The 17,741-nt window shown below is 34.5% G+C and overlaps 2 protein-coding genes across 2 annotated transcripts; both read left to right on the top strand.

Moving 5' to 3' along the window:
* Positions 1 to 202: 202 nt before the first annotated feature.
* Positions 203 to 3,043, top strand: LOC141611352 (elongation factor 1-alpha-like). The gene is made up of 3 exons (XM_074429878.1): positions 203 to 291; positions 1,231 to 1,714; positions 1,817 to 3,043. The coding sequence occupies exons 2-3, from the start codon at positions 1,253 to 1,255 to the stop codon at positions 2,696 to 2,698; spliced, it is 1,344 nt and encodes a 447-aa protein (XP_074285979.1). The 5' UTR covers positions 203 to 291; positions 1,231 to 1,252; the 3' UTR covers positions 2,699 to 3,043.
* A 5,731-nt stretch (positions 3,044 to 8,774) lies between these two features.
* LOC141611353 (elongation factor 1-alpha-like) lies at positions 8,775 to 11,742 on the top strand. The gene is made up of 3 exons (XM_074429879.1): positions 8,775 to 8,864; positions 10,094 to 10,575; positions 10,678 to 11,742. The coding sequence occupies exons 2-3, from the start codon at positions 10,114 to 10,116 to the stop codon at positions 11,557 to 11,559; spliced, it is 1,344 nt and encodes a 447-aa protein (XP_074285980.1). The 5' UTR covers positions 8,775 to 8,864; positions 10,094 to 10,113; the 3' UTR covers positions 11,560 to 11,742.
* Positions 11,743 to 17,741: the final 5,999 nt, after the last annotated feature.

Below are 17,741 nucleotides of genomic sequence, written 5' to 3' on the forward strand. Positions count from 1 at the left end.
TTAGATCAGAAAATTACACGACACGGCAATTTATAACATAAAATTTATTAAAATAATTAATTACTCCGTACTAATCAAGACTTGGACAAGAGATCCTCCTTGGAGGCCAAGTTATAGACTTTTCAACAATTGGTTGATTTTGTAAAAAAAATAGATATTCCGTAAATGTTGCCATTTTGACGTCATCTTTGTGTCCACTATATAAACCCTTTACGCCCCCCTCTTCACCTAAACCACACACTATTGCCCTCTATTCTCCTTGCCTTTTCTCCATTCCTTCATTTTTTTCAGGTACAATCTCTCTTCCCCTTTTGTATTCTTTACGCCCTCCGTCCCGATTATTTGTTTACCAAAAGAATATAAAATGTTAACAAATGATTGGGACGGAGGGATTATTATTTTTAATAACGATTTCGACTGTTCCATCCTCTAATTTCTTCTGTTATATCGCTAATTTCATCGATTTATGAGACGTCATGTTTTTCTAGTCTTCTTTTTACTAGTATTTCAATTGTCTATTGCCCGTGTCGGTTTAGGTTAATTAATATTTATTTTTTGATCATTTCTCTGCTGAATATTGTGATTTTAGGAGTGTTTAATTTATGTGATGATCTGAGTGTTTCTGGTATTATAGAAACAAAAATTCTCGTGTAAGAAGATTTTATACAAATTTATTGTAAAACGAGATCTTTTAATAGGGCCTTATGGGAGACTAACTGTTGCAAAAAATCTGTTCACATATGATTCAATTACGATGTTACGAAGGCGGTTCACAGCCATGTTTTGGAATTTGTATCTATTGTTTTGATTTGCATAAGATGTATGGAGGGTGTAATTTTCGTTGCTGTTGCGATTGTGGTAGTTGCTACAAAACCACTTTCACAGCCAAGGTTTCATTCTCTTGTTCATTTGTGACGGAACTGTAGCCAATCGTGTTAAGGCGAAGAGTCTCCACGACTTTTTATTTGTTGGTTCAAATCCGACCAGTTCCTATCTTATTGAGGTTTCTACACCTTTGTGTTTACATTTATTGACTCTTTAGTTCGATTGATTTATCAATATGGGTTTCCAACAAATGATTTTGTAACCTTCTATCGATTTTTTTCTCTCAAGACTGTTGTGTTCTTTTGTACTGGCTGATGGCTGATATTGTCATGATAAATGATAGTAGTTGTTGATGAACATATCCAATTCATTGATTAAAGGCTTTGTTATTTTTTCCCAATTCAGTCTTATTCTATAAGAATTCATCATGGGAAAGGAAAAGGTTCACATCAGTCTTGTTGTTATCGGGCATGTGGACTCTGGGAAGTCCACCACTACTGGTCATTTGATCTACAAGCTTGGTGGTATTGACAAGCGTGTTATTGAGAGATTTGAGAAGGAAGCTGCTGAGATGAACAAGAGGTCTTTCAAGTATGCTTGGGTGCTTGACAAACTCAAGGCTGAGCGTGAGCGTGGTATTACCATTGATATTGCCTTGTGGAAGTTTGAAACCACCAAGTACTACTGCACTGTCATTGATGCCCCTGGTCACCGCGACTTTATCAAGAACATGATTACCGGTACCTCTCAAGCTGATTGTGCCATCCTCATTATTGACTCCACCACTGGAGGTTTTGAGGCTGGTATCTCTAAGGACGGTCAGACCCGTGAGCATGCTCTTCTTGCTTTCACCCTTGGTGTCAGGCAAATGATCTGTTGCCTGAACAAGGTATATTTGCCGTGCTTCTTGGTAGTTGGTGTCAAATCAATATACGAGAGTATATATTACTTGTTTTCTTGTTTCTGACTGTTGGTTTATTTTATGATACAGATGGATGCTACCACCCCCAAGTACTCAAAATCTAGGTACGAGGAAATTGTGAAAGAAGTCAGTTCATACCTCAAGAAGGTCGGGTACAACCCTGACAAGGTCCCCTTTGTTCCCATCTCTGGTTTTGAGGGTGACAATATGATTGAGAGGTCCTCCAACCTTGACTGGTACAAGGGACCAACTCTTCTTGAGGCCCTTGACCAAGTCCAGGAGCCAAAGAGGCCATCAGACAAGCCCCTGCGTCTTCCGCTTCAGGATGTCTACAAGATTGGAGGTATTGGAACAGTTCCCGTAGGTCGTGTTGAGACTGGTGTCATCAAACCAGGTATGCTTGTGACCTTTGGTCCCACTGGGTTGACTACTGAAGTCAAGTCAGTTGAGATGCACCATGAGTCTATGCCAGAGGCCCTCCCAGGTGACAATGTCGGATTCAACGTGAAGAACGTTGCTGTCAAGGATCTGAAGCGTGGTTACGTGGCCTCAGACTCGAAGAACGACCCAGCCAAGGAGGCAGCCAACTTCACTGCACAGGTCATCATCATGAACCACCCTGGCCAGATTGGAAATGGCTATGCTCCTGTGCTCGACTGCCACACCTCTCACATTGCTGTCAAGTTTGCTGAGCTCGTCACCAAAATCGACAGGCGATCAGGAAAGGAGCTAGAGAAGGAGCCCAAGTTCTTAAAGAATGGTGATGCTGGTATGGTTAAGATGATTCCTACCAAACCCATGGTCGTTGAGACCTTCTCAGAGTACCCACCACTTGGTCGGTTTGCCGTGAGGGACATGAGGCAGACAGTTGCAGTGGGTGTCATTAAGAATGTTGAGAAGAAGGATCCCACCGGAGCCAAGGTTACCAAGGCTGCCCTGAAGAAGAAATGAACCGTGCTGTTATCGATCACAGGATATAAATATAAGCATTACAATGGCTATAAAGACTTGATTTACAATGTGTTTGTTTTGTGTATTGGTTTTATTTTAATGGTTTGTGGTCAAGGGTTGTCTCCAACATCTGCCACCTATTCTCAGAATTGGGTGCTTGATCGTCGATGGCAAGATTTTGATTCACAGCCTCTGTTATCTTTCGTCTTAACCTACCTTTAAAGATTCTCGTACCTATGTCGTGTCGCGTGAGTTGTGAGACATTAAAAGCTATATTTCATGCAACACTAGATACTCTAGTAGAGCTTACCATTATGAGTTATATTAAAAAATGTATTATGTATACTTCCTTCCTTCCCTTTTTAAACATCTTCTACCTTCTTACAGGGCCAAACTTTTCTTCTTACCGGGCCAAACTTTTCTAACTTTGACCATTAAAATGTCGAAAATCATGGTCAAACTATTGCATTGGTGACTGTGTAAAAGCAATATAAAAGATCATTGTGAAGAGGATGGAGTACTTTGCCAAGCCTCGCATAACGAAAACAAAAAACGATTGCTAAAGCCTAAAAGCAAGGATGTCATACGGGAGAAGGGACGTGACGATTGTAGGTCTTCTCATATCCGTATTTAATAGAAAAATTACATGCTCTTTAGTTTTCGTATTTCCTGTCGCGGGTAAAAAGTTTCAAAACTATAACCGACTCAACTTGTGAAGTTCTTAAAATATTTTTATACTCGTTTATTCTATAACATTCTCAATAATTCTCATAATATTTTTACCCGTGTCTAATACTTCTGGTTGGCATGATTTAAATTCAATTTGAGCCTAAAAATTTATTTCTTTCGCTGCATTCAAGACAAATGCGGCATAATTGGACATAAATAGAGTAAATTAGTGAAATAAAATAGTACTCCTTCCAACTCGATCAATAGTTTACACTTTCCTATTTTAGGTGAATCAATCAATAGTTTACACTTTTCTTTTCTAGTAAATAAACAAACTCATCTGGGTGGGGACCATTTTATTTCCTCCTCATTTCGAGTATATACCATATAATTATTTACATTGTGGATTTAGAGTACCATCTACTATTATTCTATTAATCTTTCCAACTAGTATGGATCCCGTGCATGCATGTCCGGTATTATTATAGATCTTTTATTTTATAAATTTATAGTATAGTGTATTATTTATAGATTTTTAATTCATAAATCATTAATTTTTCATATTCATATGAGAATAAAAAATTTAAGTAGAAAACTAATCAAAAGAATGGAATAAAGTCATAAAATGTGTATATTAATAAATATTTTTACCATAAAACTAATGATTTCAATTTATAATTTTTCTTAAATAATTATAATGAATTTTTTTGGTCATGAAATTAATAATTTCAGTTCATAATTTTTTTATATGGATTAAGTACGTGATAAGTTTTTTTTTTTTTTTTTTTTTTTATGTGAAACTAAAAATATCAGTTATGGGGTTTTCATATTCGAATTCTTAGATTTATACCAATTTTGTGTTATTTTAGTTAAATTATTATAATTTAGTTCAAAAATATTATAGTGATTAAAAGTTTTAACTTTAATTAAAAGATAATAATTTTACAAAAAAATCATATATTGTTTCCTTATTTAATCAGATTCCTTTTGGAGTGGAAATGTTTGAGAAGTTTTATTCTCTTATATATATGAGATTTTTTATGAGTCCAACACTTAAACTCCAAATGGTTAAAAAAGTTTTGATTTTCTGCATTGTAATTAGTTTTTTTGTTCTCCGTGTTTAAGTTAAGAAGAATTGTGCACTAAGTATAATTTTATCCTTGGAAAATGAATCTGAGAAGAAATCAATATTGTGCAATGGTTAGATTACAATTGATCATTGGTTCATCATATATGAATAATACTATACTATGAGTTGCTGCAAGCTTTAAATTGAAACAACCAAATTTTACTTCAGTTATTCTCGATTTCATTGCTCTACGATATAATAATCTACACGTTCTTATATAGAGTAAATTAATAAAACAAAATAGTATTCCCTCTAACCCGATCAATAGTTTACACTTTCCTAGTTAAGGTGAATCAATCAATAGTTTACACTTTTCTTTTTTACTAAATAAACAAACTCATGTGGGTGGGGACCATTTTATTTCCTCCTCATTTCGAGTTGCTTTTGATTTTTTTAATAATTATAAACGCATTTATCTCTCGATCATTACCTTAATAATCGTGTATAAAGTAATTATAAACTATTGATGAGGACGGAGGGAGTAACATATATAGATCGATGAATTATTTTATATGTATTGATCACTTTAATGTATATCGAGGCATGTATGATTTATATAGACACCCTAATGATTATTTGTGATTATATTTTGATGGAATAACCGTAGTTTATAATTCGTGTAACCACGTACTACATCATCTTAATATTACAGTTTAATCAAATAAATTCATTATTTATCCCTCAGCTTCTTGAATTTTGATGCAGGAATACAAACAACAAATGTATGAGACCATAAGTGTGAGAAAAATAAAAGGATAACTTGACCCATTATAAATGTTTGTTATCTGTTTGATAATTTTGATCTACTTATATTAGGATAATTTTATTAAATTATGTTTGATCTACCTATATTAGGATAATTTTATTAAATTTTGTCTTAAATACTAATAAATTTAGTAAGTTTGTTTTCAAATATACTCTTATTAGAATTTCTAAAAAAGTTGAACTCTCTAATATGCTCGAAAAGTTTCTGCTTAATATTTATGTATTGATTGATTGATTAGTCTTATAGAAAAATTTATGGTACCATTAAGTTAAGTTGGGATTATCGCGAAAGTGGTAATTAGGCCCCTTTACTTTGTTCAATTGTGAAATTAGGCCCCATAAATTTTATCTGGACCAATCAAGCCCCTTAAGTTTCACCAAAAGTGAAATTCAACCCCATTTTCATAATTTTCACCAAATTCTTATATTAATATCACTTTTAATGCAATTTATCAAATATAATTTTTTTTTTATAATTTTAGAACTTTAATATTTATATTAAATATTGAGAATTGTTTTATTTTGAATTTTATAGTATATAGACAATTTATTATATATGTATGAATATTATATAAATTATAAACAATTTACTAAATTTGTATAAAAAGTGTTCTTCAATGATTAATAAATTATGTAAAAATTCCTAAAGTTGCAATTAGTCATTTTTAGTTATTTAATAATTTTTTTAATAATAATATAAAATATTTTTAATTAAAATTCTTGTGTAAATTTAAAAATGGGGTTGAATTTCACTTTAAGTAAAACTTAAGGGGCTTGATTGCTCCAAATAAAAGTTATGGGGACTAATTTCACAATTGAACAGAGTTAAGGGGTTTAATTACCACTTTCGCGATTAGAAATAAAGGGAGTATTTAGAGTTGTACAACAGCACGGGCCAGCTTAGCCTAGCCCGACCCAGCCCGCATATATAGGCCACAAAACTCCAACCCGCGCCCATTGCACAACTCGGTATTCCCCTTAGGTCAGGCTAGTGCTCACATTTTTTTTTTTGGGCGGCCCCGATTTCGACACTAAAAAAATTAAAAGCAAATCAAAGGAGGCACAACTCGGCCCGGCCCATTACTCAATGAGTTGGGCTTGGACGGGAAGAAGTTGGCATAGTATTGGCTCGCCCAAGCATAGTCTCATGTTCAGGCCGTGCCTGGGTTGCAGCCTCCCATTCCTGTTCGCACACCAACCCGGCCCGGCTCGCCCCAGCCCAACCCACGGAACACCTCTAAAAGTATTACTTAGTTTCTAGAAACTTGAGTGGTTGAAACATCTTCTCTAATCATTATTACATATGTTAAGTAGGCAAATCTATTTATTTATGTCTTACTATTTTTAGGTGAATTACTTTGAATAAGCAAGCCTCCACGGCTCCATCAGTATACAATATAACACAATTTTAGTGATTCTCTGCTGTTTTTGATAAAAATTTAGAAACTAAGATCATCGCAAAATATATAACCATATGACATTGAAAAGATCTTCATTTTTGGTAAGATGAAATGATCTCACTATAATCTAGAAAATAATTGATAACTAATTAGTGTAGTTTCCGTGCTAAAACACAACAATTTTTAAATTTATTTTATAAAGAGACGTTTTCAAATAAATTATTTGCATAAATGAACGGTAGTTTTAATTAAATGTTATAATTTACTAAATATAATATTAATAAAAGGTAGAAGAAAAAGTTTACTACCATCATAAAGTAAGTTATTTTATTACTACTAAAAATCACAAATTCTCGTTGAAGACGGGCACTATACGTCACAAGCTGAAAACGGATAGTGCCCCTCTCACAATATGTAAGTGGCACTATCCATAGAGTGCTCAATTTCCCTCCTACTTGCCTTATTGTAAGAAGGATACTATCCGTCTTCAACTTGTGACAGATAGTGTTCGTTACAAGCAAGACTTATTGATTAAAAATAATATTATATCATTACATGCAACTAATTTATGACATTACTAATACAATTAAGTTAGGTATATAATCTAATTAAAACACATATTGACCTTCAAACGAAAATCGATAAAAACAGTGGGCTAATTCAAAATTGTGGGATATTAATAGATTTACTTTAACAGGTGGGATAGATAAAAAGTGGGCTATTTATAGGGTCCATAATTTAAAATCCATCTAATATTGTGGTATCAGGATCCAGGAAAATAGGCCCAATTGAGTAGAAGTTCTTTAGGCGAAAAAATTAAGAGAATTTTATTCTCTCAATAGGGGGAATTGTATACAATTTTAATTCATCTAAGAGTAATTGTCACAATAGACTTTTTGTTTCATAAAACTATTATCTATTCACAAAAATATAAATTTATTAATTAAATTATAATCTTTTCAATAAACTCTAAATTATACTCCATAATCTTTTAATTTAAATTAAATAAAATTAATATAAAATTATACGAGTAAACTGTGAATTGTAAAATTGATTAGAGCAATAGTTATTACTCCGTAGTACCAACTATAAAATGACTTGACACACGCCTTTCCATAAAACAAAATTATAAACTGGTTTTATTAAAGTTATGTTAAAAAAATGGATTTTTTGTAAAACACAACCTTTAAAAAAACCTTTTTGTGAAACACTACCTTTAAAAACAAAAATTGTAGAACACAACTTTTAAAAACCAAAAAGTTGCGAAACACTACTTTTTAGTCGGATTCCGGCAGCTATGTTCATTTCCGGTGTCATAATAGCTCGCACGTGTCATGTTTATTTGACTTTTTATGTTTTTTTGTTCCCCCCAATTAATCCCCCTCTTTCTTAATTTCCCCGGTAAAAGCTTCATCCCTCTTTATCTCACTGTCATCTACTTCACCACTTCTCTGCCTCAATTTTTCTAAATAGCCCCCTCTTTCTTTTCACAATGTTCAGTGACTGTTCAGAATCTTCGTCAACACCGCTTCTCAAATGTCGTTATGACATCCCTGTCGCCTTAAAACTTTCATGATGGAAAAAAAATCAAGAAAGAAGGTTTCTAACATGTAAAAATTTGGGATTGTTTAAGGTGATTTCAGATCTAAATTTAAGTGAAATAAAATTGAAGGAAGACTTTGGACATCACACATTCACACATGATAGAGTAATTGATTTTTTTGGTGCACTTATAGCGTATTTAGTGGCGAGTTATCACCGGATTTTTATTAATTTGGTCAAACTCCGGCCTAAAAGTAATGTTTTGCAACTTTTTTTGTTTTCAAAGGTTGTGTTTTACAATTTTTGGTTTTAAAGGTAGTATTTCACAAAGAATTTTTTTTAAAGGTTGCGTTTTACAAAAAATCCTAAAAAATTTCATTAAAATAATACGAGACAATTTATAACTTAAAAAATTCATTAAAATAATTAATTATAAATAAACTACTCAAGACTTGGAGAAGAGATCCTCCTTGGAGGCCAAGGTATAGACTTTTCAACAATTGGTTGATTTTTCAAAAAAATAGATATTCCGTAAATGTTGCCATTTTGACGTCATCTTTGTGCCCACTATATAAACCCTACACCCCTCCTCACCAAAACCACACACTCTCGCCCTCTATTCTCCTCGCCTTTTCTCCCATTCCTTCATTCTGTTTGTCAGGTACAATCTTTCTTCCCTTTTGTATTCGTTTTGAATTACCCCTCCGTCTCTATCATTTGTTTACCAAAAGAATATAAAATGTTAACAAATGATTGAGACGGAGTAAGTATGATTTTTAATAATGATTTTGACTGTGCACATACTCTAATTTCTGCTGTTATATCACATATTTCATTGATTTATTAGACGTCATGTTTTTCTATCTATTGTCTTTTTACTAGTATTTCAATCGGTCTCATTTAATACTGTTACGTCTGGACTGGTGTGCAACACGATCTTATTTGATTTTTTGTGCGGTTTGATTAGTACACATCTGTTGCCCGTGTCGGTTTAGGTTAATTAATAGTAATATTTATCTTTTGATCATGTCTTTGCTGAATTTTGTGATTTTAGCAGTGTTTGATTTATGTGATGATTTGAGGTCTTTTACGGGTTTCACAAATTTATCGTACAACTAGATCTTTTAATAGGGCCTTACGCAAGACTAACTCTTCTAGAAATCTGTTCACATAAATTGTTATGATTCAATTTCGATGTTCTGAAGGCGGTTCGCAGCCATGTTTTGGAATTTGTAACAATTGTTTTCATTGCATAAGATGGAGGATGTAATTTTCGTTGCTGTTTCGATTGTGGTAGTTGCTACAAAACCACTTTCACAGCCGATGTTTCATTCTCTTTTTCATTTGTGACGGAACTGTAGCCAATCGTGTAAGGCGAAGAGTCTCCACGACTTTTTATTTGTTGGTTCAAATCCAACCAGTTCCGATCTTATTAAGGTTTCTACACCTTTGTGTTTACACTTTTTGATTCTTTAGTTCGGTTGGTTGAGAATTGGTATATCAACCTTCTATCGTTTTTTTTTTCTAAGGCTGTTCTGTTCTTTTATACTGGATGATGGCTGACATTGTCATGATAAATGATATTAGTAGTTGATGAACATATTCATATCATCTTTGCACATGTACCTTTAATGCATAACCTAGATTTGAAGGTCACAATTCTGTTTTCAATGAGTTACGGTATGTTATGACTTTTCATGTATGCGAAATTGGTGTGTTTCCTAGGACATGGAATCGTACTTCTTCTGTTGATGATCAATGCCAATTTATTGTGGATGTGTGTTACTAGTTTCATTGGCAGACGACGCTTTTAATGTTAAATTTGTTGTGCGTTTTGCTAGATTGTATTGTCCGATTCATCATTGATTAAAAAGTCTGTTTTTTTTACAGTTTTTTGATAAGAATTCATCATGGGAAAGGAAAAGGTTCACATCAGTCTTGTTGTTATCGGGCATGTGGACTCTGGCAAGTCCACGACTACTGGTCATTTGATCTACAAGCTTGGTGGTATTGACAAGCGTGTTATTGAGAGATTTGAGAAGGAAGCTGCTGAGATGAACAAGAGGTCTTTCAAGTATGCTTGGGTGCTTGACAAGCTCAAGGCCGAGCGTGAGCGTGGTATTACCATTGATATTGCCTTGTGGAAGTTTGAGACTACCAAGTACTACTGCACTGTCATTGATGCCCCAGGTCACCGTGACTTTATCAAGAACATGATTACCGGTACCTCTCAAGCTGATTGTGCCATCCTCATTATTGACTCCACCACTGGAGGCTTTGAGGCTGGTATCTCTAAGGACGGTCAGACCCGTGAGCATGCTCTTCTTGCTTTCACCCTTGGTGTCAGGCAAATGATCTGTTGCCTGAACAAGGTATAATTGCTGTGCTTCTTGGTAGTTGGTGTCAAATCAATATACGAGAGTATATATTACTTGTTTTCTTGTTTCTGACTGTTGGTTTATTTTATGATACAGATGGATGCTACCACTCCCAAGTACTCAAAATCTAGGTACGAGGAAATTGTGAAAGAAGTCAGTTCATACCTCAAGAAGGTCGGGTACAACCCTGACAAGGTTCCCTTTGTTCCCATCTCTGGTTTTGAGGGTGACAATATGATTGAGAGGTCCTCCAACCTTGACTGGTACAAGGGGCCAACCCTTCTCGAGGCCCTTGACCAAGTCCAGGAGCCAAAGAGGCCATCAGACAAGCCCCTGCGTCTTCCGCTTCAGGATGTCTACAAGATTGGAGGTATTGGAACAGTTCCCGTAGGTCGTGTTGAGACTGGTGTCATCAAACCTGGTATGCTTGTGACCTTTGGTCCCACTGGGTTGACTACTGAAGTCAAGTCTGTTGAGATGCATCACGAGTCTATGCCAGAGGCCCTCCCAGGTGACAATGTCGGGTTCAATGTTAAGAACGTTGCTGTCAAGGATCTGAAGCGTGGATACGTGGCCTCAGACTCTAAGAACGACCCAGCCAAGGAGGCAGGCAACTTCACAGCACAGGTCATCATCATGAACCACCCTGGCCAGATTGGAAACGGCTATGCCCCAGTGCTCGACTGCCACACCTCTCACATTGCTGTCAAGTTTGCTGAGCTCGTCACCAAAATCGACAGGCGATCAGGAAAGGAGCTAGAGAAAGAGCCCAAGTTCTTAAAGAATGGCGATGCTGGTATGGTTAAGATGATTCCTACCAAACCCATGGTCGTTGAGACCTTCTCAGAGTACCCACCACTTGGTCGGTTTGCCGTGAGGGACATGAGGCAGACAGTTGCAGTGGGTGTCATTAAGAATGTTGAGAAGAAGGATCCCACCGGAGCCAAGGTTACCAAGGCTGCCCAGAAGAAGAAATGAACCGTGCTGTCGTCTATCACAGGATATAAGCATTACAATGGCTTTAAAGACTTGATTTACAGTGTGTTTGTTTTATGTATTAGTTTTATTTTCATGGTTTGTGGTCAAGAGTTGTCTCCAACATCTGGCACCTATTCTCAGAATTGGGTGCTTGATCGTCGATGGCAAGATTTTGATTCACAACCTCTGTTATCTTTCGTCTTAACCTACCTTTTAATACCTGTGTTGTGTGAGTTGTGAGACATTTAAAAGATATATTTCTTGGTAGAGCTTACCATCATGAGTTATTTATTAAAAAAATGTATTATATATACTCCTTCTCTTCTTAAAACATTTTCCACCTTATTTTTTAAGGGGGCCAAACTTTTATAACTTTGACCATTAAAATGTCGAAAATCATAGTCAAACTACTGCATTGACGACCGTGTAAAAGCAATACAAAAGATCATTGCGAAACCTTACTTTTTAAGGGAGCCAAACTTTTATAACTTTGACCAGTAAAATGTCGAAAATCATGGTCAAACTACTGCATTGACGACCGTGTAAAAGCAATACAAAAGATCATTGCGAAGAGGATGAAGTACATTTAGTGTGTGAAATTACCAAAAGTTAATGAATTTTGCTCCTTTAAGTCTAACCCTACTAAAGTACTCTGCCAAGTCTCGCATAACGAAAACAAAAAACGACTGCTAAAATCAAGGATGTCATACGGGAGAAGGGCAAGTCTCGCATAACAAAAACAAAAAACGACTACTAAAAGTAAGGATGTCATGCGGGGAGAAGGGACGTGACGGTTGTAGATCTTCTCATACCCGTATTTAATAGAAAAATTACATGTTCCCTAGTTGTCGTATTTCCTGTTGCGGGTAAAAAGTTTCAAAACTATAACCGACTCAACTTGTGAAAATCTTAAAATAGTTTTATACTCGTTTATTCTATAACTTTTTCTCAAATAATTCTCATAATATTTTTACCCATGTCTAACACTCCTGGTTGGCATGATTTAAATTCAGTTTGAGCCTAAAACTTTAATTGTATTCGCTACATTCCAGATAAATGTGACATAATTGGACATAAGTAGAGTAAATTAGTGAAACAAAATAGTACTCATTCCAACTCGATAAGTAGTTTACACTTTCCTATTTAAGGTGAATCAATCAATAGTTTACACTTTTCTTTTAGTAAATAAACACTCATGTGAGTGGGGACCATTTTATTTCCTCCTCATTTCAAGTATATACCATAGAATTATTTACATTGTGGATTTAGAGTACCACCTACTATTATTCTATTAATCTTTCTAATTAGTATGGATCCTGCGCATATATGCGCGATATTATTTGTATATCTTTTATTTTATAAATTTATAGGATAGTGTATTATTTATAGATTTTAAATTCATAAATCATTAATTTTTCATATTCATATGAGAATAAAAAATTTAAATAGAAAACTAATCAAAAGAATGGAATAAAGTCATGAAATGTGTTTATTAATGAATATTTTTACCATAAAACTAATGATTTCAATTTATAATTTCTCTTAAATAATTATAATGAATTTTTTTTGTCATGAAATTAATAATTTCAGTTCATAATTTTTTTATATGAATTAAGTACGTGTTAAGTTTTTTTTTATGTGAAACCAATAATATCAGTTATGGGGTTTTCATATTCGAATTCTTAGATTTATACCAATTTTGCTTTATTTTAATTAAATGATTATAATTTAGTTCAAAAATATTATAGTGATTAAAAGATTAAATCTTAATTAAAAGATAATAATTTAAAAAAAATTCATATATTATTTCCTAATTTAATCAGATTCCTTTTGGAGTGAATGATAGACTATCACACACCTATGCAAAGATAAATTCCCTAAACACAAATAAATGTAGTAATAGGGGTCGAACCACAAGGAGACGGGAGTTTGCTAAACAAGTTACTATGGATTGAATTCTATCGAGGTCGGTTTATCGGTTGTTGGTTGGTTGGTTGGTTATGCAAATAAAATAAAATCAATAATAAAGAAAGCGTCTAGGGAAATCAGGTCACACATGCAAATTACTAATTAGTCATGTTAATTTAGAAATGCATTGATACTGATAAACTGTTTAGGCTTAGAGACACCCACCTATCGATATTAGTGTCAACCATAGACCGGGTCCTAGAGAAACTCTCGTTTATGACTAGGTCGTCCTACTACACATGTTTAGTCTAATTCAGTTCCGTGCCTCTCGACTTATAGAATGAATTAACAAACTTAATCTACGATTACGGCCAATAACCAAAGATTAAACAATATAATGCAAACATGTTATAGAAACTATTTTAATATCGTGACATCTCATTTTAACACATGTGATTAGTTATTTAGCATGACTTCCTTTATCCCCTAAACAAGATATATTACTCTTGCATTATGTAAATTAAGCTAATGATGAACAAAATGATAAACATAATGATAAGGAAATACTCTCTCCGGCTTGCTGTTTTCTTCCCATTTCATTATAATACTCCTCACATATATTAGATAAACGAGAAGAAAAATAAAAGTCAGAGGGAGTAATACTAGAAATAAATTACCTCAACAATGGAAATTGAATTGGAATTGAAGAACAATGCTTAAATAGAAATTGTAATATAATACAATATTGAAATGCTAAAGGAAATGTAAATAACATAAAGGAAATCTAACCTACATTTTATTCTAAAACTAAGATTAAAACATATATGAAAATGTGTGTAAAGGTGTAAAAGAAGATATCCCTAATGACGGATTAAGGCTCCTATTTATAATAAAATAGGGGCAAAATGTAAAAGTCCAACAAGAGGTCAACCCCGATCGGGGGCGTGGGTTCCGGGTTTATCTTCTTAACTGCTTGATTAAATGCTCGAGGAATCTCATGCAAATCCTTAATGCATCTTTAATCACCCGGTTAAATGTGATAATTAGCACCTTAAGACCTTCCAAAGAGCATCCAAAGTTGAACATCTTATGTAGAATTTTGTGGACTTGTAATGTGGGCTTTATTTTGTGATTTAATTAGCATTCTACATTTCACATTTCTTCATGCTTGGCCTTGTAATTTCTTCCATGGTCCATTTAGCTTTCATACTTAGCCATATATTCTAGTGCTTGCAAATGTGATAGGAAAAAGTTTCTAAATGCTTAGATTCCTACAAAATCTAACAAATACAAACAATACACCTAGAACACAAGATTAGCTCACAAATATACTAATTAAAGTATGATATGCAATCAAAACCGAGCTAAAATGAGAAGTAAAAGTATATATAAAATGAACACATCAGTGAAAATGTTTGAGAAGTATTCTCTTAGTATATATGAGATTTTTTACGAGTCCAACAATTAAACTCTAAATGTTTAAAAAAGTTTTGATTTTCTGCATTGTAATTAGTTTTTTTGTTCTTCGTGTTTAAGTTAAGAAGAATTGTGCTTTAAGTATAATTTTATCCTTGAAAAATGAATCTGAGAAGAAATCAATATTATGTAATGGTTAGATTACAATTGATCATCGGTTCATCATATGCGAATAATACTATGAGTTGCTGCAAGCTTTAAATTGTTCAAACCAACCAAATTTTACTTCAGTTATTCTCGGTTTCGTTCCTCTACGATCTAATGATCTACACATTCTTATATAGAGTAAATTAATGAAACAAAATAGTACTCCCTCCAACCCGATCAATAATTAACACTTTTCTATTTAAGGTGAATCAATCAATAGTTTACACTTTTCTTTTCTAGTAAATAAACAAACTCATGTGGGTAGGGACCATTTTATTTCCTCCTCATTTCGAGTTGCTTTTGATTTTTTTAATAATTATAAACGCATTTCTCTCTCGATCATTACCTTAATAATCGTGTATACATTAATTATAAACTATTGATGGGGGAGGGAGTAACATATATAGATCGGTGAATTATTTTATATGTATTGATCATTTTAATGTGTATCGAGGCATATATGATTTATATAGACACCCTAATGATTATTTTGTGATTATATTTTGATGGAATAACCGTAATTTATAATTCGTGTAACTACGTACTACATCATCTTAACATAACACTTTAATCAAATAAATTCATTATTTATCCGCCTACTTCTTGAATTTTGATGCGGGAATACAAACTACAAATGTATAAGACTATAAGTGTGAGAAAAATAAAAATGATAACTTGACCCATTATAAATGTTTGTTATCTATTTGATAATTGTAATCTACTTATATTAGGATAATTTTATTAAAATATGTTTGATCTACCTATATTAGGATAATTTTATTAAATTTTGTCTTAAATATTAAGAAATCTACTTTTATTAGGATAATTTTAGTAAATTTGTTTCGAAATATACTCTTGTTAGGATTTCTAAAAAAGTTGAACTCTCTGATATCGCTCGAAAAGTTCCTGTTTTATATATATGTATTGATTGATTAGTCTTATAGAAACATTTATGGCAATTTTACGTTAAATTATAAATAAAGGGAGTATTTAGAGTTGTACAACGGCAAGAGACAGCTTAGCGTAGCCCGACCCAGCCCGCATATATGGGCCACAAAACTCCAACCCACGCCTATTGCACAACTCGGTATTCCCCTTAGGTCGGGCTAGTGCTCACATTTTTTTTGGGCCGCCCCGATTCCGACACTAAAAAATTAAAAAGCAAATTAAAGGAGGCACAACTCGGCCTGACCCATTACTCAATGAGTTGGGCTTGGACGGGAATAAATTGACATAGTGTTGGACCGACTAAGCATAGTCTCATGTTCAGGCCGTGCCTAGGCTGCAGTCTCCCATTCCTGTTCGCACACCAACCCGGTCCGGCTCTGTAATACTACGGTTTTCTAAGTGGGTTACTCGGCCGAGTAAGTGTGTCGTATGTTTCTGGACAGTTTACTGCCCAGGAATACTCGGCCGAGTATGAGAATACTCGACCGAGTATACTCTATAGTCGACCGTGTATCTAGTCTGACGGAGATTATTTCCGTGGTTTGATTAGAGACGGTTAGAGTTATAAATTAAGATTCACTGTTTCACTTGTTACGTTTGACAAAACCTAAAACATTCTACGTAACTCTAATCCTCTCTAATCTCTCCCAAGAGCGTTGATGGTTCGTGAGTCCTTGTTCTTTTCTCTCTTGCGTCGATTTCTTTGGTAAGTCTCTAATACTTTGTAATCAGTTAATAGGTTGTCTGTTAGGGTTTTGCCTAATTATTGTTTTGGGTTAATTTGGGGGTTTAGGGTTTGGTCATCATATGTGTATTGATTGTTGATTATCATTGTTGTAGGTGACGATGTGATATTTGTTATGTATATTGCATGATTGATTGCAGCACAGCGGATTGCGAAAATGTAGGATTTCCTACTCAGTTCCTGTTTAATTGATTTGAGATTATGTTGTATTGTATACGATTGTTTGTCTGCTGATCATCGTTGGAGTGTTGGTGCGGTGTTGGTGTGGTGATAATGATGGTATTGTGATGATTGTGGTGGAGTCACTTGCGGGAGTGGCTTCACACCCTAGTTCGCCCTTCATGGAACCCGCCACGGGAGGGGATGTGCACATTAAGGGACAGGAATATCGCTCGTTGATGAGCGGGACTTAGGTGGGGATTGGCTGCGGTCCCCCACTGGCGGCGAGGATTACCTGTTGCGATGAGTAATCTGGCAGGGCTACACACTTCGATGTGTAGTCGGTTACTGTGTGAGATCGGGAGACTGAAGGAGGAGGATGATCAGCTGGTTGCTTATTGTATCTGTCTTACTTTGATTATTCAGTAACTGACCCCGTTGTTTTGTAAAATCTGTGGTGATCCATTCGGGGATGGTGAGCAGATTGTGACAGGTGATACAGGTGTTTAGCTATGAGACAGTTATGGGGAGTCATCACTCGAGTCTAGCTTCCGTCGTCAAGATTTGCTTGCATTCTTTGTAGTTGTTAGACATTTCACAGTTATACTTTGGTTTGGTTTTGGAAACATGTAATCGCTAACTCTTTATACTTTAATAAAGGTTGTTTGGAATTGGTAACTTTGATATACTAACCTCGGGAAATCGAGATGGTAACAGTCTTTCATGTTAGGGTAGTCCTTGGTAAGGTACCTTGGTATGAGGGGGTGTTACAGGCTCGCCCTAGCCCAACCCACGGAAC

The sequence above is a fragment of the Silene latifolia genome, chromosome 11 (genome assembly GCF_048544455.1).
Source record: "Silene latifolia isolate original U9 population chromosome 11, ASM4854445v1, whole genome shotgun sequence".
NCBI classification, from domain to species: Eukaryota; Viridiplantae; Streptophyta; class Magnoliopsida; order Caryophyllales; family Caryophyllaceae; genus Silene; species Silene latifolia.